The 27,923-nt window shown below is 35.8% G+C and overlaps 1 protein-coding gene across 5 annotated transcripts in view; it reads right to left on the minus strand.

The window, feature by feature from the left end:
- Window positions 1–27,923, minus strand: part of UTRN (utrophin) — a 533,820-nt gene that overhangs the window by 245,742 nt on the left and 260,155 nt on the right. For all 5 annotated transcript variants that reach the window (XM_060114636.1, XM_060114635.1, XM_060114639.1 and 2 more), the window contains 2 exons: window positions 26,223–26,377; window positions 10,272–10,461 (listed from right to left, as the gene is read on the minus strand). In XM_060114636.1, the coding sequence (XP_059970619.1) occupies window positions 10,272–10,461; window positions 26,223–26,377 (345 nt within the window). The remainder of the gene's footprint in view (window positions 1–10,271; window positions 10,462–26,222; window positions 26,378–27,923) is intronic.

Raw genomic sequence — 27,923 nt, forward strand, 5'->3', positions numbered from 1 at the left:
CAGGCTTCACAAATGTTTTGAACTAACCAAACTGTTTCTCACACAACCGAGAAGAGACAGTGCTCATGTGATCAACTGGAGTTCTACCTCCAGGCGAGAGACCTCTGACCTTTCCTATGGTTCAAACAATATGTGTGTGATTTGATTACGGAAAGAAACTGAGGGAATCTGAGAGTTGACCTTCAAATATATACATCTCAATACTCAGAACATGACAAAGTAAAGTTCCATTGCCCTAGAACACTCAAGGATTTAATTATTCAAGGAATGCAGAATATTCCAAGAAAAAAACAGGGAGGGAAAGTGGGGGAGGAAGCATAAAATTTAACTATACGGGGTGTAAATCATTTGAAGAACACCATTCCACTCTGTGTCTTCTTTAAAAACACATAATCAACCTTAACTACCTCTAAATAAAGGGGACCCACACACGTAGGTGAAAAGTGGTATGTAAACATACTTCTTCAGTGAATCTGAAAATCTGTTCAGAGATGATGTGCCTTTGTCATCATATACCTTTGCTTTTCGGCACCATAAGCCTCCACATAGCTCTCTGTTGTCTACATGCGGGGACACACACACACACACACACACAGCAAGACTTCTGTAGACATCACCCGTCAATCAGATTGCTGGGTAGAATCTTCTGGTCTCTGTTCACAGAGTGCTCAGAGGCAGCTGCTCTGATACCACAGGAGACATGGTCTTTCAGGGATGACTTTGAGATCAGCACTGTTCTGAAAGCCCGAGTGTTCCAGAAGACTAGGTTAAGAATAGTCAGAGTTTCACTGTACGGCTGAATCAGTAGCACCAAAATGTGTGTATATACCACATAGAGAGAAAAAGACTACCAACTGGGGTGCAAGAAGAGAACAGTAGAAAGTAAGAACAAAATTACACTCTACTAATATTTAACATGGAATCTTACCATGGCATATATGTATAACTTTTATATGAATATATATATATGTATACACACACATATATTTAAAGTATTTTTACTGATAGGACTACTTGATCAAAAGGTTTGGAGGTGATCAAAACCATGTAAGCTAAAGTGAGTTATGTATATATATATATATGCAGGCAAATAGAAGTTATATTACTTAAATCAAAAATTTTTAAATGCTTAAATCATGAGGAATTCAATTTATAACACTAGTTTTATATTTTTCTCATTTTTCTATAATGGCTTATATCTCAATCTACTTTACAAAAAAGCTGCTTTTACCATGTTCTCAATTAATAGATTTTTTATGAAAACTGGCACTAAGGAATAGAATGGCACTTATAAAGCATAAATTTATTCAGCTTTTACTGCAAAGATTTAGTGATCTTTATTTTTTAATCATTTACATTCACCTTTGCTTTTACTGTGCTCTATTAGAAGAAAAATTATTTTTATAGCATTAATATTTTAAAGGAACTAAGCAATCAACACCATATCTGGAAAAATTAGCATCCAACATAAGGTGATTTTAGGTCAACAGGGCAATTTCAATGCTGCTAATTATATCTTCAAGTAAGCAGCACTTATGTTTCAGTACCCTGTCAAATTTTATGGGATGTATGACCAGGAAGAAATATTTTTAAATGCAAAAAATACAAGTGAAAGTGTAAATAGGTTAAGAGAAGGGGAAAAGGATATTTTAACTCCAAGAGCTATAAATTCCAAGTGTCTCTTTTCATTCCTCCCTAATCTTCAAAACGTACAGGAGAAAAACACAAAATGAGAATATTCAACACAAATTTCCAATTGTGTCATACATAAGCTATTTTCCTATAGACGAAAGATGTATGAACATAAGCAAAGAAAGATAAGGTATCACAGAGGAAAAAGTCTGATGAAAGACTGAATTTCCATATAATATGTAAAAGCAGAGATCCTATAAGAGGAATAAAAAAGGGGATAAAATATTAACAGACACTGGATTTCAAAACACAAATATGAATTTAAAATAGTCATGCCTCCTAACACTTTTTCCCATTCATTTCAGTCTGTAAATGTATTTACAATAGACTGCTCTACCTTTTTATGAAGAAACACTGAACCTTTAGCATTTCCTTTCTAAGAAACTAAATTTAGAGAATGTAGACGGTATATAGAGAGATAAAGTCATGATAGCATTTAAAATTTAAGGGGAAAAGAATTTATAGTGTCTTAAAGTAAATGAATAGCAAACTTATTTAAACTTTTAAGTATTACACATAGACTACTGATAATTAAAATACAGTTAAATACTTTCAGTTGGTATAGATACTTTACCCATGTCAGTATTTGAGATGGCAACTGTTAATTAATATGCAATTCTGCAACTAAAACTTTTATTCATGTTATATGACCTAATATAGTTCAGTAATTAAGATCAGTTTTCAAAATATAACCAAGCAAATAAAATATATTTATTTCATAGTAATTTTGCCACTTCCTATTTTAAATTTCTGGTTCTTCAGCCAAATTTCATGTATCACTGCCTTATATTGACACCTGCTGGAAAGAACTGGAATTACAGATCTCTCACTTCGTTATCTGGATAGTTGTAAATCTTGCTTTTGAGAAAAGAAATGTGAAAGATAACATCTTAACTGAGAATAATACAAATTTTAATTTTCTAAGAGAAAAAAGTAACATTTAATTCCAAACATTTAAATTTAATGGTTTCTGTAGGAAATTATAAATCTCAAGAAGTCTGCCCAAAGAGTATTTCTGTTGGGAATTAACTTATCCAATGACTTCATTAACTTAACTTGTGCTAATTTGGGGTATGATTATGAAACTAATTAAGCAACCTTCTCCAGTATTTTAACTCCCGCTTTTCACCTTAAACTATCTTAATACCTTGGTCACATGAGTTGAGGAAAATACCTAATTTTGTGAAAGTATGCATACAAATGGATCAGAAAAATGATCCAGCTAATAAAACAGGATGTTTTATATATTCATACCTGTAGATTAAAAGGATAAAATAACATGCATTAGTGAATGAGCTTTTCTTCTCTATTATCAAAACTGCTTGTTCATGAACTACATAAACATTTTACCAGAATAAATTTATTCTCTAAAGTGCACCAAAACACAACATATTAAAATAAATAATTTATGAATTCTTACAAATGAATAAATTAAGTTGTATTAAGTTTTAATTAACTTCTTATGCAAATGAAAACACTTCTAAGTATCTCTGTAAAGAATGCCCACTACCTTAATCTGTCTCCTAAAACTTTTCAGAAAAAAAAAAGATTCCAGACAGAAATACATTTAATTGACCAAACTGTAAGAAATAAGAATATATGATACAGTTAATAAAATTCTGCTTTTCCCCTCTAATCCACTACCATATAATAAGCAGGATCTAGGTGCTCAGACATGTCCTATTTTATAACATCAGAAAAATAACATTGTCCTAGAGACAGTTGTTCCAATTACAAATGAGTTTGGGCAGCTAATAGGGCAACAAGATACATTCTTGTGAATGGTACTAACATGAAATGAAGCAAGAATATTGTACTGCAGTGCTGGGTAAATTGCTTTAGCATTCCAGTTATAATTCCTCCCTTCCCTTCTTAAATCACTCCAATTTCAGACAAAAGTAATGAGATAGTATGAACCTAGTTTAAATAAAACAAAACAATGATCAAAAATATAATAGCTAACTTTTAAAAAAAATATAGGAGCTCATTCAATGTTTTATGTTTAGGATGACGTAGTATTTGAAATTTGCAACTGTCAAACAAGTTGCCTTCTGAGAGTGTACTTAATCCACCTGTCCAAATAAAATTCAGTTCTTCATGTTTGACTATAGTATATGAAGATTCAAGAATATGGGGAATATTTTACCATAAGATGAAGTCCAGTAGTTTCTAAAATGTGTTTTAATTTTTTTAATTGATAAACAATTAACTATAGAGAGATGAACAGTTTTTGAGTAACCTACTCAAAGATTATTTTAAACTCTTTAAAAATTTACTGACATTTACTTAAGATTAATTTGCCATTTACTATTAAGACCACAAGTTATCTCAGAGGTAACAGGTCTTAATGAATGTAGTTTTGCTGTATTTTCTCTGAACAGTTCACTAGCCCTTCTCAAAAACCAAGGTTTTGTCAATTGCAAAATAAAGTATGCACTAAAATAGTACTTGTTCCTGATTCTTAAACAAAATTTAATTAAGCAATTCACTTTAATGGCTTTCACAGTCAGTCACTAAGAAAAGGAATCTTTCCTTGATAAGAACCCTGAAAGATTAGATTTTAGATCCTGAGAAGCAGCAGAATTGTCTGACACTAGAGATCCTCATTTTCAATCACTCAGTTACCTTACAGAGCTTCTGATATCGAGGAGAAGAAACTGCCATCCTTTGTAAACGATGTAACAAAACCACAACTTTCTGCAGAGACGTTCTCACCACAGCCATCATTTTAAGTTTACCACACTTCTGCAGACACCTCAGAATTTGCATTATAAATGAAGAGCAATGATCATTTCCTCCCGGTCACTGGACAATGATTTGCCAGTTCTCTGAGCATGCTCGTTTCCAGGAAAGCACTTGAAAAATACAGGGGACTTAGGTGCTAGGCAAATGAAGGCTGGTATTCCTTCAACTTCTTCTCAATTTAAAAAACATACACAAACGCCACCCAGAAAGCCCCCAGCAGATGCTCACAGCCAGTACTTGCTCAGCCAGACAATGAAGCAAGTTGTTGGGCAGCCAAAACGCTGCCTGCTGCGGGCGAGGAGTGCGCTCAGTAGCCAAAAAGGATATTAAGTGAAACATTAAAGCTGCAGATACAAAGCAGACATCCCCTGGGAGCAGAGATTCAACACATCACCGAGATGCATGCCTTGTAGCGGGCTTATATTAAGCGATCGAGTGGCATTCACTCTCTCACTCTAAAAAGGGATGCGTTCATTCCCGGACTAAATGCAGCTCTGGCTGTGTTCTGTGGGATGAGTGAATAGAGCCCATTACAAATCTTGAGCAGAACAGAAGGGTACTGGACTCTAATGATATCAGCCCAGATGCTGAGTGCTAATAAATCACCTCCACACAGGTCTCAGAACAAGATCATCTAAAACAAAACAAAAAAGACCTGCAGGGGGTATGTGGCTTTACCTAAGATACCCTAAAATCAGAGTCATCTACAGGCTCTCAGATGCCTGCTTAGGAGGAGAGCCATCAGAAATCGAATTTCCAATGTTAGGTTAAGACTCCTCTAATTAAACAGTAAGGTTAAAAAAAAACAACAAAGTCTGTAATTGACTACTAACATCCCAAATTATCACATTTCCCCTTAGACGGAATCTTCATCTCATTTTATTTGCCATAAAGCTGTTTTACTTTTATGAGTAAGAAATATAAGACAGTATATATATATATATATATATATATATATATATAGAGAGAGAGAGAGAGAGAGAGAGAGAGAGAGAGAGAGAGAGAGAGAGAGATCATATAGATAGAAAAACTCAGTACAGAATTTTGGGGTTTTATGTTTATATGCATACATTTCAGATAATATTTTCTACTTCAACTTGAACACCATCATAAATATCAATTGGGGTAAAGTACTGTTAGAAAATAAGCAAAATAAACCAGAATGATTAAATGACTGGGCCAAAGGGCAAAGCCAGAAATAGAACCCAGAGGTTTCCCATTATAAGTGTCCTGCTCAAATTAATAACCTGGGTAAGTCTGCATTTTCACCTTTCTCTACTATTGTCATGATTCTTTAAAAGAAATGCAGCATTTAAAAATATTTGTTTCTCTTCTTTACTTTTCCTGCCTTCTCAGTCCTTCAATTTTAGCATGACTTAAAGCCCTAAATTGGGTCTTATAGGGTTGTGTTTATCAAGCAGTGTTTTTGTGGGCTTCTGCTTGTCTACTTTTTCCCTGCAGCTCTGTACTGAGAACCTATACTGCCTCCCTTTGGATAGGCTAACGATGTCAAACTATCTACATAAAGCCAAAATCGGAAGAGGTTATCAATGAATGATGTAATTAAAAATAGCAATTTCGGACTTCCCTGTTGGCGCACTGGTTGTGAGTCTGCCTGCCAATGCAGGGGACACGGGTTCGTGCCCCGGTCCAGGAGGATCCCACATGTCGCGGAGCGGCTGGGCCTGTGAGCCATGGCCGCTGAGCCTGCGCGTCCGGAGCCTGTGCTCCGCAACGGGAGAGGCCACAACAGTGAGAGGCCCGCGTACCGCAAAAAAAAAAAAAAAAAAAGCAATTTATTCGGCAAATGTATAGAAACAGGAAGTAGATCAGTGATTATTTAGGGATTGGAGAACTGGCAATAGGGGATTGATAGCCAAGAGGTACAGGGTTTCTTCTTGAAGTGACAAAAATGTTCTAATTTGATTATGGTGATGGTTGCACTACCTTGAGAATATAGTAAAAACAACTCAATTGTACAACTTAAATGGATGGATTGTATGGTATGTGAAATTCCAATAAAGCTGTTATCAAAAAAAAAAAAAAAAAAAAGTTGTAATTCCTGTCCCTAAACCCGCAGGTAAAGTTTCCACAGTACAGGTAATACCTCCCAAACACTATGCTGGGTATGGAGCTGGGTACGGGGAAAATCTGAAACGATCTAAATAATTAAAGTCTGCACCTATGGAAAAGAGAATAAAAAGGCTGAAAGAGAACACAGGAGATGAAAACATAATAATCCCAAAGCAGAGAGCAAAAACAGCAACCCTAGAAAGGCAACAGGGCAACAGAATTTTACCCAGGAAAGAATCGAAGTATGTTAATTAACTGGCACTGATAAAATGTAAAGCTTGTATTTTGAAATATAATTAAAATGATAATAATATCTTAGAATATGGGCATGAAAATTCAGAATAAATGCATTTGAATTAATAGATAAACTGACTGGGAAGTCAATAATAGACTTTCATTCAAAAGCAAAAAAAAAAAAAGTTTCTGCATCTTTGGCCAAATTCTCTCATCTGAATCAGATCCACAGTGACAAGTGCATAGCAGGCATCTCCTCCTGGATGTTACTCAGATGCCTCATTTCATCATAGTCAAAATGGAATTTACCATCACATCACACTCCGCACTAACGTGCACTGCTACCCTGACTTCTTTTCCTATATTCCCAATCTTAGATTCTAACACCACCTGGCAGTCTTCTTTGTTAGTACCCCTTCTCCCGCCCTTAGTCTGCCCACTATCAAGTCATTAGGTGTATTCCCCCTGTCACTGCCTCATTTCTAGTCATTATCACCTCTGACCAGATGGCTAGAGTGTCCTAACGGACTGCTCGGCTGTCAGTCTTGCCCAGTTCAAACCCACTCTCCATAAAGCCATTGGCTAGATTCCTATAAAATACAAATCCCACTGCAACACTCCCTTGCTTAATATGCTTCAAGGACTTTTCCCCATTGCCACCAGGTTAAAATATGAAATACTTAGCAAGTCATACAAGATCCTCTATGATCTGGACTGCTCAGCTCTCCAGGAGCTTTTGTCTCCAAAAGATCAGGTTTTCTCTTGCCAACAGTCCTCTGCTGAGGAGAAAAACCTAAGTGCCTTGCAGCAGGGCAGTGAAACATAAACCCGTAAATCCAAGTGATCATCCATCCTTACCAGAAATGGCATGTATCACAGCATACTCTCAGAAATTAATCTTCATCTTCCATTGTGCTTCCAAACTATGCTTTATCAAAATGTACCCAAATTCACCTTAAACCAAATACAGAATAAACTTCTTCACTTTCATGAAACATTACCATGGCCCTGCATCCAGCTGTGTTGAGACACAAAGCAAGTACAATCAGAGAATGTGTTGTGTAAGCAGTTCTACACACACCCCTTGCACACAGAGCACACACTTGCCAGGGTCCATCGTTCTCACACACACATGTCTACCACCACCGCCATGCCACCAGAACATTTATTTTATAATTTCAGGTGCTTTTCCACATTCATTTTCTTCAACAAATATCTTTCCATTTCCAAATAAGTTTTCATTTTAACTGTTCACTCACACAAAAGTAGAGACATTAATACAAAAACCCGAAGGAAAATTAAAATTCTTTTGCCTCAGAAATACTCAGCAAATGGTACTAAGTCTCTTAAAATCATCTACCTATATGGTGCCCAAAACAAAGCCAAGGATTTTTTTTAACAAAGTGAAGAGAACGTTTTAAAATTAACAGCATGTAACAAAGGAGCAAGGGAGTGAAAAATCATGTGAACTACCATAATGTGAAACATCCAAAACATAAACAAATGCATGTGTTTATCTTTAGATAGATTTTAATAGGCTCTTAATAAGTGCCCTCTTTAATATTTCTTATGAGACAAAATGGATTATTTTAGCAACACTAAATTAGTTTTGAGAAGCATTTATCATTCGTGTTATAATGTATTTTAGTCAGCAACCTTTCTTTCTTGATGCTGGTTGCCATAAGACAAGTAATCCTGTGCTTAGTTATTTTTATTCAGAAAGATTTTAAACATCTCTATGTACATGTATTTCTTCCACAATTTGAATATTCATTAAATATTGAGAAGAGTTTTTTGGCTATGTAAGAATATATCCCAGAATAAAATGTATTGGAAGACATTATTAAACTCTAAAACAGGTTTGTTTTAGACCTGCTAAAACAAGGCTCATTTCAAGCCTCCTTTGCTCTTTGTCTAAAATTGTTACCTTCTCGAGTGCATAGCCTGGGTATGTTTTGAGTTTAACATCATTACATAAATTGAGTATCTGTGAACATTAATAGGTCAGGCTTATCGTTGTTTAAGTCATAAAAAATAATATATTCTGGCACATACCCACATTTAGAACCCTGTATAACCCTCTAAAAATGAGATGATAGCTAAAAATTTTATCAATTAACATTTATGGTGACCTCATAAGACACCAGAGGGTAAGAGAAAAAAGACAAAAAAGAGCAGATTGATCTTTGCTACCTACCTGCTCACTCTCATTATCAAGTCACAAATGTATTATGTAATGAATCAATGAATAAGAAATAAGAAGTAATGTATAAGTAAACATAGATTTTTGTTAAATTAATCTTGAGAATTCAACCATAAAACACCCTAACAGTCTTTTGCATGGGAATAAGTTATTAATAAGTCTACTCCAAAAGGGTCTTTGTTTAAAATTCATAACTTTTTAAGGATAATAATTTCAAACTTAAGAGAAAATTTGTAAGAATAATTCCAAGAAAGCTTCTGTACCCTTCAACCAGACCCACACACATATTTGTGAACATTCTGATGTTTCAAGGGAAAAGATTTCCTAAGAAAGGGTTCAGAAAAATCATCATACTGAATTTCATAATGGTGAAGTTTTAGGGTCCAAGGGCAGTGGTCAGTATTTATTTAGAATGTCCACACAGAGCTCTGCGTAGGCAACAATATGGAATAATGCAATCTCTGCCCTTGAAGAACCATGTGATCAACTAGAAGAGGAGACAGGCATCAGATGACAATGGATCATGAGTTCACAAGCATATCAGAAATAATAACTGTCAAAATGCTGTGAGAATGGCACAGCATAAAGAAGTAATCAGATGTAAAACTGTGGTAAACAAGGAGTCTTCTCCATGGAAATAGGTTTAAAACCAAGTTCTAAGTGAGAAGGCCTGTGATGGGCAAGAGTAGGTCATTCTGAACATAGAAAATGGGAAATTCAAGGGCACTGAAGCAGGTGTACTTGGGGGCAGAAAAAAAGATTCAGATATGCTTCATTAGGTTCCTCAAATATTTTTTTAAAGGAAAGACTTTGTGTTATCACATTTCATGTAGAAGAAAATTTGAACCTCAGACTGCATTCACAATCATAGTTATCAAGCTAAAGACATAAAAGTAATACCCTCAAGCCTAATATTCTTGGTTGTATACTAAGCCACAAAGCCTTTGCAGCTTTTATATTAAGTATTTATAATAATGGAGAAAGAAACAACTTCCTGTTAAGAGGAAGTGCCCTTAACATTCAGGTTTCAATAAGGCTAACTGTAATAGGGCTTAAAATAACAGAAAAATAGAATAGTTATGAGCCTGTAAGTCTAAATAAGAAACTATTACTCCCATAAAACAAGGTGTTTTTTCCTCAATTATTAAGTAAAAGTACTTTATAGATCTTATTTCCAGAAACCAATTATTCATAGCAGAACATGGATTTCATACCAATATAAGGTGACAACCTCACCTTTGAAAGGTAATAAATTTTGCATGTAGATGGATCAAAAGAGCACAGCAAAAATTAAAATACAAGGCGCAGTTTCCCGTGCACTTGCCTGCATCTGCTGTGTGAGCTCCCTGGCCAGGATAGTGTCCTGAAGAGCATTCTCCCGCTGAGAGGCATCCGCAAGCACATTAACTGTGGTTTCTGCTTCTTGTATCCACTTTAGGAAGTTCTCCAGATCCCTGCGAGAGGCCTGCACTGTCCTCAGCTCACCCTCCAAGGCACTCTGTCTGTCAGCAATGCTGCAAGGAACAACACGACAGGCACGTCTCCGTTACTTACAGTGTGACAGTCCACATCATGCACACTCTAAAGAAAAATTAACAGATGGCCTCGAAGCAACCTTTATTTATTTAAGTACCTAATGTAACTGGGAGATTTGTTTATATGTGTGTCTTGAATAATCCTTAATGGAGGGGTAATGTGAATTTTGAGAAGAAGGAGAGGGAGAGAGATATAAATATTAACAAAATCACATCTCTAGCATAAAATAATTATAACATTTTACAGTTCGTAATTGTATGTTGTTATTCCCCATACATTTTATTTCAGTACCTTAGCATCATTCCTGACACTCAAAAGGCAATATCAATAAATATTCATACAAGTGACTAAATGAATTCTAGGAAGAAGTAAAATCTGAAGAAGTGTTTAAGATACAATCAAATAATTTAAAGGGCTTACTTTATATATTTTAAACACTTCAGATCAAAGCAAATTGGCTCTTCAAGCTGATATAATAATATTATATTCGGAAGACACTGGACAATCAAGTTTTTATAAAGCTTTCATTAAATCTACATCAAAATTAAAGTATATAACTATCCTGGAGTTGCATGATTTAACAGATACACACACCTGTAAATCCAACCTTTAAAACTTCATATATCTCAAAGCTCCATATAAAGAAAATAAACAACTTAATTTGCGAATGGGCACCAACAATTTCACTCCTAGGTATTTAAACCCAAGAGAACTGAAAACATATGTCCACACAAAAACTTATACAAAAATGTTTATAGCAGCATTATTTAGAAGAGCCAAACAGCAGAATCACCCCAAATATCCATCAATTGGGAGGGGAATTACTAAAAAAAATGTAGTATATTCACCCACGAAATATTACTCAGCCATAGAAAGGAATGAAGTGCTGATACATGCTCAGCATGGATGGACCTTGAAAACATTATGCCAAGTGAAAGAAACCAGACACAGAAGGCCACATATTGTGTGATTCCATTTATATGAAATACTTAAAAGAAGTAAATCCATAGAAGGAGAAAGTAGATTAGTTGCTGACTAGGACTGGAAGGTAGAGGGAAATAGGGACGGACTGCTAATGGGTGGTGGGTTTCTTTTCAGGGTGATAAACTGTTCTGAAATTAAGAGTGTGGTGATGGCTGCACAACAGAGAAAATATACTAAAAACCATCAAGTTGTACACTTTCAAAGGGTGAATTTCATGGTATATGAACTGTTATCACAATTTAAAAATCAACACATGTAATATGATCTTATTTACATATTTTTTCTATCTGTCCATCCACTCATCGATCCATTTATCATCATCCATCCATCTTTCTATCTGTATACATAGAGAGATAGAGCGAGAAATGTCTGGAACACTAACCTAGTATTAAAATAGTTCCAGGTGCTGGGATTTGATGTGGTTTACTTTCCTATTTGTACTTTTCTGCATTCTTTGAATTTATAATAAACACGTATCTTTTTTATATATCAATAAACACATTCCTTTTAAAAAAATGGGTAAAAGATTTAAACAGACATATCATCATAGAAGATATATGGATAGCAAAAAGCACATGAAAAGCTACTCAACATCAGTAATTATCAGAAAAATGTAAATTCAATCCACAATGAGATATCACTACGTATTAGAATGGCTTTAAGAAAATGACCAAACCAAGTGCTGATAAGAATGTAAAGTAATTGCAACTCTCATACACTGTAGGTAGGAGTGTAAAATGGTACGGCCATTTTGAAAAACAGTTTGGGAGTTTTTTATAAAGTTAACCATGCATTTAAGATACAAGCCAGAAACCCTATTCCTAGGTATTCACCCAAGAGAAATGAAAACATATGTCTACACAAAACCTGTATGCAAATGTTCATAGCAGCTTTATTCATAATGGTCCAAAACTCATAATAACCCAAATGTCATCAACTAGTAAATAGATAAACTGGGATACATGCATATAATTGAATACTACTGAGCAATAAAAATCTAAAAACTAATGATGGATACATCAACATGAATGGAACCTCAAATGCATTTTGCTAAGTGAAAGAAGCCAGACATAAAAGTTACACACTACAATCCCATTTATATGACATTCTGGAATGTCATCAACTTCAACTCAGCATTTACGTACTGAAAAACTGCCAACAGTGCTTGGCTGCCTACGGAACAAATTCAAATTGCTTCTGCTGGAACTCAATGTCCTCCATAATCTATCACTAACTTACTTTTCCAGCTTTACCTCCCTAGTTATTTCCAATAGTTCAGATCAAAGTGGTATGTTCCTTTTTCTCTGGAATATTCTTAATACTATGTCCATAATTTTATACCCACATAAAAAATGTCCTTCTGATAATCTTCACCTATCAAAGTCCTTCCAATCCTTTAAGGGTTAAAGCTACCTCCTTCAGAACATCTCAGCCCAATTAGGTTTCCTTGTCCTGAGTTCATAAAAGGTCAAAACTCCTCTTCATTCAGAAATTCATCATACGTATCCTGGAAAAGCCCTTAGATTGTGATCTTATTTCACCCTTAAATTTTACTTTATCTATATCATAGAGATTTCTTGTCTGTCTCCCTGTTCCATAAACTCACTATGGGCAGAAGCAGTCTTCTGTATCTCCATATTCCTCAGAGTCTTTATTATAGCATTATGATAGTTTTATAGAATAATGAAAATCTTTTTATAATGTGCCTTTAAAATTACCTCCCAAACTCCACTTTTCAAGAAGCTACTGACAGAAGTCCTCTACAATACCTAGTTTGTAAATCCAGAAAGAAGACAATATAAGAAGCTTAAAAACAAGAAATCCAACAGGCTCTCATGCTCATGGTGAAAGGAGATCTCAGAAAAGAGGGCAATGCACCAAACTGGATCAGATGAGGGCTGTCTTCACCATTCCAACTGTTATGTTTCTTGTTTTAATTTGACAAAATTAACAAAGGAGACACTCTGACAAAACAATAACTCAAAAGAGGACAAAAACAAACAAACTCCATGAGATCCTAGGAGGAAAGCACAGAAAATCCCCAGGATAATGGCTGTGCAGCAGGCCTGGAAAGCTGTGTCCAGAAGAAATGTCTACAAGAAAAAATATTAGAAGTGATGGACTGCTTAATGTGATTGATCTTGTCAATCACTGTTAGGCCATTGGAAAATGTGGGAAGAATTAGCAATAGGTGCAAAGAAAACTAAGCATATAAAAACAAGGCAATTATTAATTTCAGGTAAAATAAACAGAGAAGAAGCAAAATTATAGTAAACTTTAGTGCCTGGCTGTTAATGATGTTTAGACAGGCATAATAATGTCAACACTGAATATCTACTTCTCTAAAAATTCAATGATAAGATGGTACAGCCACTATGGAAAACAATATGGCAGTTCCTCAAAAACATAAAAATAGAATTAACATGATCAAGCAAGGAGAAGAAAAAAGCTGCCACTAGGGAGAGGGACTGTAGTGAGTAGTGAGAGTACCACTATACTCTATTATAAATCTTTCAGTATTTTAAATATTTTTGTAATCATATTCATATATTTAATTTTTTATCTTTAGAAGTTATCCACCAGAATTTGGGTGGTTGGTGGTGATGGTGTTTAATCTTCCACCTAAGCCTGCCCATATTTTCAATTATTAAAATATCAACTGAAGAAAATATTAAGAATAGCCAAATAAAGACTGTGCCAAAATAATACTAGAATTAAAGGAGTATACAGGCACAATTAATCAACCATGAACAGATGATTCTAATTTTAAGAACACTCATATAAAATTTAGTAATTATAAAATTTAGTAAAGTAGACTATTCTTATTTTAAGAACACATAAAATTTAGTAATTATAAAATTTAGCAAAGTCAAACACATTCAGCTTACATAATCAATATCCTTTATTCTTAAGAATATTCACACGTACATAACAGGTTATGTGGCAAACAGCTAATGTAGAAACACATCATTATGAATTAGCTCTATTAAACCCTCAGAATGCCCAGATTAGGGAAAAGGATGCAAATGTCTAAGAACCTCATGGGTAAAGGCAGAGATTCCCTCTACTTGAGAGACACTTTACACTTAACAAGCATGAAGGAAGGACCAGGCTAGCAGGGGAGGGGGAAAGCCTAAAGTGATGCTTCAGAGGAAAAGGGAGCTAAGAGAATCATAAGCACTTGACCTTAGACAATGTTGGTTCCACTGGGTTGGGTAATACCAGCAGCATGTTTTGGTGACCAGTGAAACAACCTGAATCCAGAAGCTAGGGCATTTATTGTAAAACTGTCAAATTATCTACTAGTCGTCAGTGGGAAAAGAGATTCTCCTTTAAAAGTATTCACTTTGTAGGAAACTGCTAAAAACTAACTTTTAGACAATGGTTAAGAGATGTCTACTTTATTGGTTACTAAAGCAAAGGAATACAGGTTTTGGATCAAGGCAGACACGGCTCCACCACTGACTAGCTATGAAACCTGGGGCAGTTGTCCACCTCCTCATGCATCATTTTCATCATCCCTCAACTCCACTTGCCACACAAGGTTCTCCATGGTCTGAGTCTTGCTTACCTTTCCAAGTATCATCTCATTACTCCAAGCCTCATGCTACCTACAAAAATGAACCAATTACTAACCCTCAAAGTGGTCACTGTTTCACATCCAGAGCTTTACTTTTTATTTCTTTTACTTTAAATATCCTTCCTCACCCCTCCATCCCCCCACCAAACTTTTCCCTTTCCACCTGGTTAATTTCTACTTACCCTACAGAACTTGGTGCAGATACTTTCCAAACCTATAGTATCTCATTCCATAGCATCCCATAATTTCTCTTATGGTGCCTATTAGCAGGCCATTACTGCTGTAACAACAAATCACCACAAACATAGTGGCTTATAACATTTTTCCCTAACCTTGTATACGAATTTGGTGAAATACTGGGAAAGTAATTTTATTTATAGGATACAAATGTGCAAGTTAATAATAAATGTCCTAGGGAATTTTTTAAAATTCACAAATATCTGGTGCCATAGTTTTTTTATGATCATAATCAACAACTAAAAATAATGAACATACTGAAAACTAAACTCTATTTATAGCAGTCTGAATTGTCTTCATGTTATTATAATAAATATACATTTTTAAATGTATAAGCATAGTACTTATACTAATTTATAATCTGATTTTTGAAATTAATATAATTTCATATGAAATCTGTAACAGAATATAGCTAAAAGGTATCAGCTCTCCACATCATTCATTTTACTCTTTTTTTTAAAAGGCTAGAGTATGGTATACTGGACACGACAAGACACTACAAGAATCTTTTATTTATTTTTAAGGAATTTCACATGATTTATCATAATACCATAAGGCAAAAAAATCACTAAAATTAGATGCTCAGAAGTATGTACACACACTTTATGACACAGGCTAATTACTTTTAATGCCATTTATACACTGCTCTCAGAAGGAAACCACCTAATTTTACCACCTCTGCCATTTACTAGCTATATGCCTTGGGGTAAACCACTTCAAATCTCCAATTTTCTTTTTCCATCCTTAAAATAAAGAGCTTGGACTAGTTGAGTAAAGGGCCCGTGTCAGAATCTCTAGGGGTCCTTTTAAAACTACATATTCCATCATAGAGATTATAAAACCTACTGGAAGAGTTCCTCCATTCTCACTCCATCCCTAGCTTCAAATTCAGCTTCATTAAGATCACTGCATGTAGGGACTTCCCTCATGGTCCAGTGGGTAAGACTCCATGCTCCCAGTGCAGGGGATCCAAGTTCAATCCCTGGCTGGGGAACTAGATCCCGCATCCATGCCTCAACTAAGAAGTACACATGCCACACTAAAGATCCTGCATGTTGCAACTAAGACCCAGGGCAGCCTAAATAACAAATAAATAAATATTTAAAAAGAAATCCTTCCCCTAATTAAAAAAAAAAAAAAGGATCACTGCATGTAAATGAAACGTTACTGATGGGAATAGATGCATGGTATGCAGATAACAAAGAGGTTGGGAAGCACTAATGTGGAAGATTCATTCCTAAGATCACATCCAGCACTGAACTTACACTAGTCTACGATTCTCAGTGCAGAGTTTCTATCTGGCAGTTCTGGTTGCTACATCTCAAGATCAGAACAAAGCTGGAGGAAGTTCTGAGAAATGCAAATGAGAGAGTATAACGGAGGAACACTAGCAAAGAAAAAGAAATGATTTTAAGTTCAGGAAATTATGGCTACTAGACAAAGGCAGAGAAGATTTTTTTAAAAAAAATCTTGTAAAACCCACAAATCATAAAGAATAAAGATAGGCTGAAAACCTAAAAGTCAGAACTTTTGAAGTTTAGAAGGATAATTCTAGCAAAAAATGTTTTTTACTTCAAACAGAAGTAGCAGGCTATAGAATTCTTTAATGCAAGAAATGGTGCAGACTGAAAGTATAAATAACTTCTCATAAAAGATTTAAAGAATGATGTGTGGCAGATTTATAATAGTTTATATTAAAGGGAACTTGGATTTTTAAAATGTAAACTCTTAGCTTTTAAAGAGATTTCTGTTATAAAAGCAACTATGATAGGCTACAAAACAGCTTATAGTCATTTTGTAGCATTACAAAACATGGCCACCCATATAACTGACTTTTTTAAAATGTTATTTTAAATGTTAAATAATGCTTCATTTTTAAGCTACAAGATATAATATTGTTTAATCAAATGTGCATGTGCTTATAATTGGTCAAAAGAGTGTCTGAACACAAGTAGATATGTCTTTTTTTTAAGACTTCAATGGAAAAGTGTCTTAGCAAACCCACAGATATGTGTTGCTAAATTTTGGTATACTTTAAAGGTGACGTTTACAGTTACAAGAGATTTAAATATATTTATCTCTTCTAGAGTGGAAAATAGTAGCATCAGTAGTTTGAGTGGCATGTAAAAAACTTACAATGAAACAATTCTTTAAGCTTCCCATTGAGTACCTTCACAAGGTAATTTGTCCTTTGGTGTATAAAGTATCATTTACTAGGAAATATATTAAAGCACACTTTAATGCAGTGGATTTAATGAAGAATTGGTCACTGGAGATATCCCCAACCATCTATGGTATTTTGTGACCAATCTCTGTTGCATAGAGATTGGGTTATCATCAAGCACTTAAAAATTCACTCCATGGAACTCAAGGAGACTGTTCTAAGCTGCTAATACCACACCACTTGGGAAGCTTAAGAGAGGTACCCGCAACCCCACTATTCAAGACAGAACTATTCCTGTGTGAGGATTTATCACACCACATCCTATTTCCCTTTCAACTAAGTCACTACCAAATATTTGGTCTTAGCCAACCAATACTGGACCATAACCCCAATACTGCTCCATACCTTCCCCAATCTACCCCCAAAACCCTTCTTCCATTAAGCCTGGAAGCCTATTCTATGATTGGGAGATTACTCAGATCAATCCTTTTACCCTGTCTTAAGTGAAATTGGTTACCCTAGTGCCATCAATTTGCAGATTTTTAACGAAAATTTTTTCTTTTTTCTCTCAGACCCTATATGCTTCGTGATGAACAACTGTTGGAATGAAGGTCCGCCTCCTTCGAATTGCTACTTTCAAGCCGCTGTTCTCCCATCTTCCAGGCAAAATCCTACTCCTTCAAAGCAGAAGACGTTTTCCATTATGCTCATATACTGACCTCCAGGTCCATGGTAACTGCACATAGGCTGCTCACTGCCTCAACAGGTAAGTGGAGTCTGAAATCCAACTCAAGATCTGCTTGCCAAGCCATAGGCTCCAGTGAGGGACTGCACCTCCCAGAGAAAGGGACATGATAGACACCATTATGCACTAATGCATCCCAGTCTCCACTACTTTACAAATACCTTCCTCTCCCCTGCTCCCTCTCCGTCTGACTTTCATCTGCATTCTTTCTACTTGCCTCTGAGTAGATACACATTGCTAAAGAACACCACAACAGGGCTATCTTTCCTTTACATTATTATAATAAATCACAAATAGGCACCCATCACTGCCCAGCACTAAAGTTCCCCTAGGAAGCTCTCTGTCCCACCCACTTAGATTCTACAACTGATCCTCTTTCTTCAAACTTCTCTCAGTTGCACCTCCAGCCTCACTGAGAGCACGCCTCATGGATCATAAAGAAAGCAGAAGTCATTGCACTGAGAATATGTCATTTCCCACTACTAAGGCTCCAATCCACATGCATCTATGCTCATCTTCTCACTGTTCTTCCTGTCATAATGGAAAAAGCATCCCAGCTCTTACCAAACTCAATTCTACAGATCTCACCTTATCAACAGGACTTCTTTCCTCTTCCTTTGTCACCTCAGTCTGACATCACTCTACTAGATCATTCCCATGGGCATACACACATGCTTTATTTCTCATGTCCCATTTTAAAGAAAAGTCATTCACCTCTCTTTAACCTTCACTGCTTTCCAGGTACTACCTAATCTCTTTGCCCCTCTTTACAACAAACTTCTCTGGTGATCTCTCCACAAATCATTTCTATTTCCCCAACTTGATCTCATTCTCTACTTTCTACCCCATTACTCCCTTGAAATTGCTCTTTTCAAAATCACCAGAATCTCCAAAATGTGGAATTCCAGGAATGGTGTTGTGTCATCTCTTCGAATTTCTCAGCCTAATTAAACACAATGGATCGTTCCCTCTTAGAAATATTATCCTCTCTCCATTCCCTCTTAAAAATTTTCTCTTCCCTATACTTCTGAACACCTGGATTTTGTTTCTACTTCATTCGAAGATTTTTCTGAGCCTTTTCTTTTCTCTTTTCCTTTTTTTGCTCCATCACCAAACCCTAGACTCTATGGACTCAATCCATCTCCCTCTTCTCCATCTTTATTCTTTTCCCAGTGATCTCATCCAATCCCACAGATTTAACCTCGACTGTAGATGCTTGGAACTCCCCAATTCCTATCTGAGCTCTGGAATGTTTGAGTTCCAGATTCACGTATCCAAATATCTATTTGACCTGTACACTTGGATATCTAATAGGCATCTCAAATGAGCATGTCAAAATCCAGTTCTTGAATTTTTTCTCCCAGAAACTCCCACAACCTTTTCCAGTGAATGGTACCCACTCATCCTTTCACAAAGCGCCATCTTAGATTGTTTCCACCCCCCAAATTACATATCTAATCCATCAAACATCTTTTCTACTTCTGAAGTACATCTCAAAGCCGTGACCTTCTTTCCACCATTGCTGGCAGACAATATCCCAGGATACCCACCATCTCTCACCTGGACCACAACAATCACTTCTTTACTGGCTGTCCCAATTATTCTCTTACATCCCTAAAATATATCCTCCTCATAAGACTAAGCAAGATTCAACTGAATATTATAAATTAGATAGTGTCATCCCTTGCTTACTGATTCCAATAGCTTTCCATTGTACTTAACAATATCCAAACCCTTTCCCATGTCTTATAAAGTTCAGCATGATGTTGCCTCTGCCTCCCTCTTCTACCACTTCTCAAGTCCCCTTATTCATTATATTTCAACCACATTCTATGCTGTTTCCTGCCTCATGACTTTTACCTTTTTTGTTGACCCTAGAATTTTTTTCAGATGCTTCTTCTTAACCTGAATCAGCTCAAATGCTGCCTTCTGCATTATGCTTTCTAAATTTAGCCAAGCTAAATAATTCCCTCTTTTACATAGCATCTCTTTAGTTTCTTTTGCCTCCAAAATCATCATCTATAATTATGTATTATTTTCTTTTTAATACCTGGCTCTTCCTATGAAAGGTAAGCTTCCTGGGGCTTCAGGGCTGATCACAGAGCTTGACAAAGATAAGGTTAAATAAATAAATAAATAAATAAATAAATAAATAAATAAACATTTAATTAACTAACTCATGGGAAAAAAAGAACAAATGAAAGCAAAGACAAAGGCTACAGGCACTGGTCCTTTAGGTTGTTTATTATGGAGTTAAATGCATTAAGAAAATAACTGCTTGCTTGAGCTTGATATGTACAAAATGAAAACATTAGTATTGTTAGGTATGTACCACAAAGATATTATTGGTAAATTTTTTTCAAAGGCAATAAAACAGTAATTGAAGTATTAAAACAATATAACAAAAAAGGAAAATAAAGAAGAGTATAATTTTTACACTTTTCTTCTTTACCAGTTTCCTTCCCAGCTCAGAAGGGAAAACTAAAAACGAAATGCTAGCAATGAGAATAAAAGAAACAGGTTGGAAAATAAAGGTAACATTCAGGGAAAGAAGTAAGCTTCGGAGAGGATAAATCAAACTGACTGACCCAAATCTCTGAACCTCATACCAGCGTACAGGCTCAAAGGATACGGCTACCAGGACTTTTCACCTAAACTCATTGATTTGGGAGTGACAGCTGCTACAACATTCATTTTAAGAGTGCAAAGGATGGGCCAGGTTGATGTCAGGCCATAGGACACAATCCCCATATGAATATCTCCACTGACCACAGTTCAAAGAAATTGGCCAAATCAAACAATGGATAAATGCTGAAGAAGAACATTTCATTTTTATTAGTCAGTTGGGACAATAAACAATCACTGCTGAAAAAGTAATAACAGAAATAATGAAAGTTTCAAAAATATACAATAAAAATAACTGGGAAAGCAATCAAAGGCAAATTCAAATTTTTGGAATGTAATGTTTTCAAAATAATCAAGGGCTTCACAAATTCAGTCTTTAGTATACACAATATTTATATAACCCCTTGTAAACTATGTGCATTCTACATGTCCAGCAGGACGTTATTAACAAGTTAATGAACATTAATTAGAAAGACAGTGTCATTTCTAAAGAAGAAAGTGCCTTCACTAGATAAATCTGTATTTGTGGCTCTCACATGAAATAAACTTTTAAAAATACTACACCCTTTCTTTCCAGGATGGTTAGACTTCTGCTTAGGCAGAAAACACTTAAATGCAACGTAAATTCAGCAACTGTGATGCTTTTACTAACTGCTATGGTCTGAATGTATCTGTCCTCCTCAAATTCCTATGTTGAAATCTTAATGCCCAATGCGATGGTATTAGGAGGTCGGTCGGCCTTTGGAAGATGATTAGGTCTTGAGGGCAAAGCCACCATGAATGAGGTTAATGACCTTATAAAAGAGGCCTGAGAAAGCTCTCTTACCCCTTCTGCCACACAGGGAAAGGAGAAGTCTGCTATCCGGAAAAGGGTCTTCACCCAACCATGCTGGCACCCTGATCTTGGACTTCTAGCCTCCAGAAATTTGAGAAGTACATTTCTGTAGTTTCTAAGCCACCCAGTCTGTGGAGTTTGTTACAGAAGACTGAACAGACTAAGACACTAACAAGAAAATTGCATTTTCTAAAGTTTCATCTGGTAATAAACATTTAGAATATCTATACTGCACTCAGTAAATCAGATAACCAATTATTTTCTCATTAATATAAATAGAGACTATTCAAAATGACTACAGACAAACAAATGACGATGACTAAACCTTCCGCTAATTTAACCATAGACAGTACTGTACAACAGGCCAAAGGGCAATGTATTTATAAGGAAGACACAATATGACAGAGCAGCTGATGATAATTTGGGGTAAACTTTTGTTGAGCACATACCATGTATGAGGAACTTTTATACCTAATTCTTGACCCTAACAATAATCTTACCCATTAGATATGTTCTCTGCTTTACAAGCAAGAAATTGAGATTCAGTGAGTTGAAATAACTTGGTCAAAGTTCACACAGATGGTAAGTGAATAAGCTGGGATGTTAATCAAGGACTGCCAGATACCACAGCCAGTGTGCTTTTCGTCCTGCCTGTACAAACCCAGAAATGCCTTAAAGTAGGCAGCAAAAGATGGCTTCCCGGGGATGGAGGGCAAAGAGAAAAATACATAATAATTAATGATCTATAGGATATTCTTTATAACATAAAGTTAGATTGTCTCATTTCCTTCATAATATTTCAGCATAAATAACTATGTGTGTGTATATGTATGGGTGCAAGTATGTGTGTATGTGTATATACATACACATATACATGAACATATGCACTCCAGGGTTAAAATAACATTTCAGATGCACATGAGGCATCTACACTCTGAAAGTTACTATAAGCCCATTTCAATTATCTTTATCTCAATTTGCACTACAAAATTTGTTAACTGGCATCAAGAGATGTAAGAAAAAAATTTCACCAGCAAAAAGAATAGTGGTCAAGATATGTCAATTAGTTTAAAATGTTAGAGACAGACCTGTTGTTTACAGAACCCAAAATATGGGGAGCCAGTTATGTTTAAGAATTAATCATTTCTTGTACATTAGAAAACTATTATTATGAATGTATCTAAACCACATGTTAGCCCCAACTACGCCCTGAGGCAGCAAACACATTAATATTTCTGCAGCAGGAACAAGGCTATTCACACTAAGCAGGATAAATAAAGACCATGATAAATAGCCTCATGTCAACTCAAAGCTTTCTGTTATCAGTGAGTATTGGATTTCGGTGTGGTAGATAAGGGATCGTGAATGGCCAAATGACTTAGTCCAATTGCAATTCAGACAAAACATTTCCTCTGAATGCTGATATTAAATTTCATATATTATACCGCAATAATAGTGTTCCATGTGCAATATAATAACCCTTCACCCCTCCAGAATTTGGCTGACTACAATGTACATTCAGAATACGGCTGGGAGATGAGAGAAAAGCCATGGTGTAAAGGTGCTCCAGGGCCACTACAGCAGGCACAATGGCCACGTACTGGAGAGACGTACATTTATTCGTAGCAGAGGCCCCCATATCTTTAATCAGATCTGGTTTCTAAACTCAACACAGATAAGAACCAGGAAGTAGAATCACAAAGATCTGAGAGGTGGGTACACAGAACCGTCATTAGCAATAGCTGAAGTTCTGACAGCAAAGAAGAAAAATAAAGCGATTTTTAAAGAAAGATAAAAGCCCAACTGCACAGTCAAAAAAAGCTTGGATTCCAATCTCAGCTCTGCCCGTTTGAGCTGTGTGATCTCGGGTGTTCCTTAACTTATCTCTACTTCAGTTTGTTCATCGATATAATGTTGATAAAAATTCTTCCTATCTCCTTTGGGTGTTGAGAGGATTAAATAAAATAATGCAAGTGAAGAGCTTAGCACAGAGCCTGACAATTAGGAGATGCCCAATAAAATTCATATGCTAAAAACGAAGCACAAAATCTCACAAAGCATAGCAGCCTGAAAAAAATTCACCACCAATTCTTCAGATCGTGGAGAGCACTGTCATAATTTAGTAAAGAAAAATATCATCTTGGCTCTGCCATGTGCCTTTGAACGTGACATTTAACTTGTCTGAGGGAGCATTAGAGTAAACCAAGCATTCTCGATGGAAGAGATACATGGTTCTCAGTGGGGCAAGGTGGTGGAGGGGAGTGGGAAAAATCTACTCTTTTTACGTATAAAGCATAACTATAAAGTATAACTATATATAATATATAACTATAAAGTACAGAAACAGATACACAGGATACCCACGGTATTAAAACGTCCTGTGGGCAAGTATCTGAAAAGGCTCCTTAGGCGGGGTGGATAATGTAAAAAAGGTCGAGAAACACTTGTTTAAATGAACTGTAAGGTCAGGCACAGCTCTTATAGTTCCTTAATTCTCTCTTCATAACAATAATGCCAAGAATTCAAAAAATGTTTAATATAGGTTCATGTACTTTGCTAAAGAGGACAAGGAAAGATTTGTACATTTCAGAAAGATCTTCAACTAAACAGTTAAAAATTGTAAATATCATTGTGTTTAAAAGGGAAAATCCTGGCAATACATAGAAAACTCAGCTATCACTATGATGGGATCCCGTGAGCCACAATTTTGTTGTATTTTCTCTGCTTTATAGATAATAATATACCTAAACCATGTCTAAATATTAACATGTTTACTTATTTCCCCTAAAACGCAGAAAGAAAATAGAATAAAGACAATGACTTGTAACTACCATAAAACTGGAACATGGTGGTTGTCTTAGCTATGATAAATGAAAGATCACCCTGGAATATAATTCATCTTTAATTGCCTCTTCCATCTAATCTAACCACTGCTGTAGGCTGTCTTAAAATATTTACAAAGTAAAAGCAAAAAAAGAACTGGAGTTGCTAAATAAAGCTGGCCACACATTCCTAAGTGATCAATTTTTCTGGTATTGTTTACAATAAAAACAAAGTCATAATTCTTACAGTAGACGGAATTTGAGGAAATACAAAGATAAAGTATGCTTAAGGACGATCTCTCAATGTTAAGGCTGGGTTTTTTAACTGAGATATAATTGACATACAACACTGTATTAGCTTTAGGTATATAACAATGATTTGATATATGTATATATTGCAAAATGATTAGCACAGTAAATTTAGTTAACATCCATCATTACACATGGTTACACGTTTTTCTTGTGATAACTTTTAAGATTTAGTGACTTTCAAATACACAATACAGTATTGTTAACTATAATCACCGTGCTGTATCTTACATCCCCAGAACTTATCTTGTAACTAGAAATTTGTACTTTAAAGCTGTTTTTAATTCCTCCTCTTCCCTGCCTTAGTTTTGGGATTCTTACTATATCCAAATTACCTGTTACAACAAGAGAAAAGCAGCTGTACTAAAATGCTAGAAAGACCAATATTATAACTATATTCTGTTTTAAACATTAGAAGTTTTGTATTTGCTATCCTTGTCTTTATTTTCTCCAGAATCCTAGGGATATGCAGCAACACATTCATGTTCACATACTGACTCATAATTCTTTTCTTTCAGTTTCCCAAAATTTACATTAAAGATTCTAACTAAAAATGACATTCTAAAAATACCTCCATATCAAACCGTTACTAAATGCTTGTCCATACATTATTACCAGTAATATATATCATAAAGTGTTCTGATATTATCCATTTTATTCACTGCAAAATAAATGTGGTTTTGGTATCAAGTTAGCTTTCAGGCAGTTGCATCTGAATATTCAAGATGTGTGAAACCATAATTTCATTTCAACACAGGTATTCACAGTACTATGCAGGAAGCAAACACTTTTTTACTGATGATGAATATAAATATGCAATCTTAAAGAGATGCTAACCATTGCTTACAGTGCCTCAAATTCTAGATGCTCAAGTGACAGAAAAATTTCTCTTATAAACACGTATGCTATTTTAGACTGTCCCAAATATACTGACGAGATGGAGTAATGAAAGAAAAGATAAGTTAGTTGAAGCCCAACATACACTTAGTATACTTCAACTTCAGGAGTCTAGTGTGGATCCATGTGTTCTCAGCCAAAACCGAGGATGACCTGACCAAACAGCATACTGTTTTAATTACCGTTAGGGATAATATTACCCTGATGCCTCTGTAATACCTAAGTGTTCCTTACCATCAGAGTACTACAAAATGTACTCTAGGCAATGCCAAGAGGCGTAAGAAAATCAGAACACATAACATGATCACGGGCAAGGTTTAGACTCATTCAAGGAAAAATTCCATTGCAGAAATTCAAGTACCTAATGTATAAATATACATTCTGTACTAAGTGTGGTAATACTAACTCAGTACAGCATAAAAATTTAAAAATAATAATAAAATATGTGACCTGTTCCACACGCTTCCATGAGAAAGCCAAAGCAATCAAATTCTCAACTTGACAACATACATACCTACACCTGCCAGGGCCTTAGCATTACCTTTGTTTTAGATTGATCCATGATGTTTTTAAGTACTCCGTGGTTTCTTTCACATTCCTCGTGTCATCACTGCCATATTCCTCCAGCAGTTTCTGCAGGACGTTATCGAATGCCATAACGATACCAGCACCAGGAGCCAGTTCTTGAAGCAACATCTAAGGAGTAATTTCAGATGTAGCTGTTAGACTGGATCACTCAATAACAAGTATGACCAAAACACTGGTCCTTCCAGTAGGTTTTAATATGTTTTTGACACATATATCAAAAGAAGGAAACAAATTATAAAACAAACTCTTGCATGTAAGCTCAAACAAAAATAATTCTGGAAGTGAAAAGTGATCAGATACATAGCAGATAACATTAAAAGATTACTGCCTTTTCTCCTTTGATATGTTTTACTTCCTCAAACCAGTTGTCTTCTTTCATTCCTACTGCTATATCTGATCCTTACAGGAACATGTATCTTATAGGAATGAACTTACTATAGAGTTAGTTCCTCTATAGGTGCTTGAAGATATGGAAAGGGCAACAACATGGAAGTCTTCTTGTCCCTCAATCACTGTGTATCACTGTTTACAAAGTTAACTGCTTGGGTGGATCCAGTAGCTAAGCAAGGTTTACTGAGAATTGCTTGAATAAACTAAATTGATGCTGTATGTCCATAGGCACTGGTTCCTTGATAAATTTTTTTCCACTTCTGAGAGCTCTTGTATCAAGATACTCCCCAGGAAATCTAAATGACAAATGAATGTTCTTAAAATGATTTTTGTAGCGACTAGCAGAAAAATCCACCCTAAAGTTCCAGAATAGAACTACGCTGCTGATTAGAAAAGAATATTCTTTTTGAATTATGGTTTTCTCCAGGTATATGTCCAGTAGTGGGATTGCTGGGTCATATGGTAGCTCTATTTTTAGTTTTTTAAGGAACCTCCATACTGTTTTCCACAGTGGTTGTATCAATTTACGTTCCCACCAACAGTGCAGGAGTGTTCCCTTTTCTCCACACCCTTTCCAGCATTTATTGTTTCTAGATGTTTTGATAATGGCCATTCTGACCCATGTGAGGTGATACCTCAGATGAATGGATAAAGAAAATGTGGTACATATATACAATGGAATATTATTCAGCCATAGAAAGAAATGAAATTGAGTTATTTGTAATGAGGTGGATGGACCTAGAGTCTGTCATACAGAGTGAAGTAAGTCAGAAAGAGAAAAACAAATACCGTATGCTAATGCATACATATGAAATCTAAAAAAAAATGGTACAGGGCTTCCCTGGTGGCGCAGTTGTTAAGATTCCGCCTGCCAATGCAGGGGACATGGGTTCGAGCACTGGTCCGGGAAGATCGCACATGTCACGGAGCAACTAAGCCCGTGTGCCACAACTACTGAGCCTGCACTCTAGAGCCCGTGAGCCACAACTACTGAAGCCCGCGCGCCTAGAGCCTGTGCTCCGCAACAATAGAAGCCACCGCAATGAGAAGCCCGCGCACCGCAACGAAGAGTAGCCCCCGCTCGCCGCAACTAGAGAAAGCTCACGTGCAGCAATGAAGACCCAACGCAGCCCAAAGTTAATTAATTAATTAATTTTTTAAAAATGGTACTGATGAACCTAGTGTTAGGGCAGGAATAAAGACATAGACATAGAGAATGGACTTGAGGATGCGGAGGGGGAAGCTGGGGCGAAGTGAGAGTAGC

This window comes from Mesoplodon densirostris, chromosome 12 (genome assembly GCF_025265405.1).
Source record: "Mesoplodon densirostris isolate mMesDen1 chromosome 12, mMesDen1 primary haplotype, whole genome shotgun sequence".
NCBI lineage: Eukaryota > Metazoa > Chordata > Mammalia > Artiodactyla > Ziphiidae > Mesoplodon > Mesoplodon densirostris.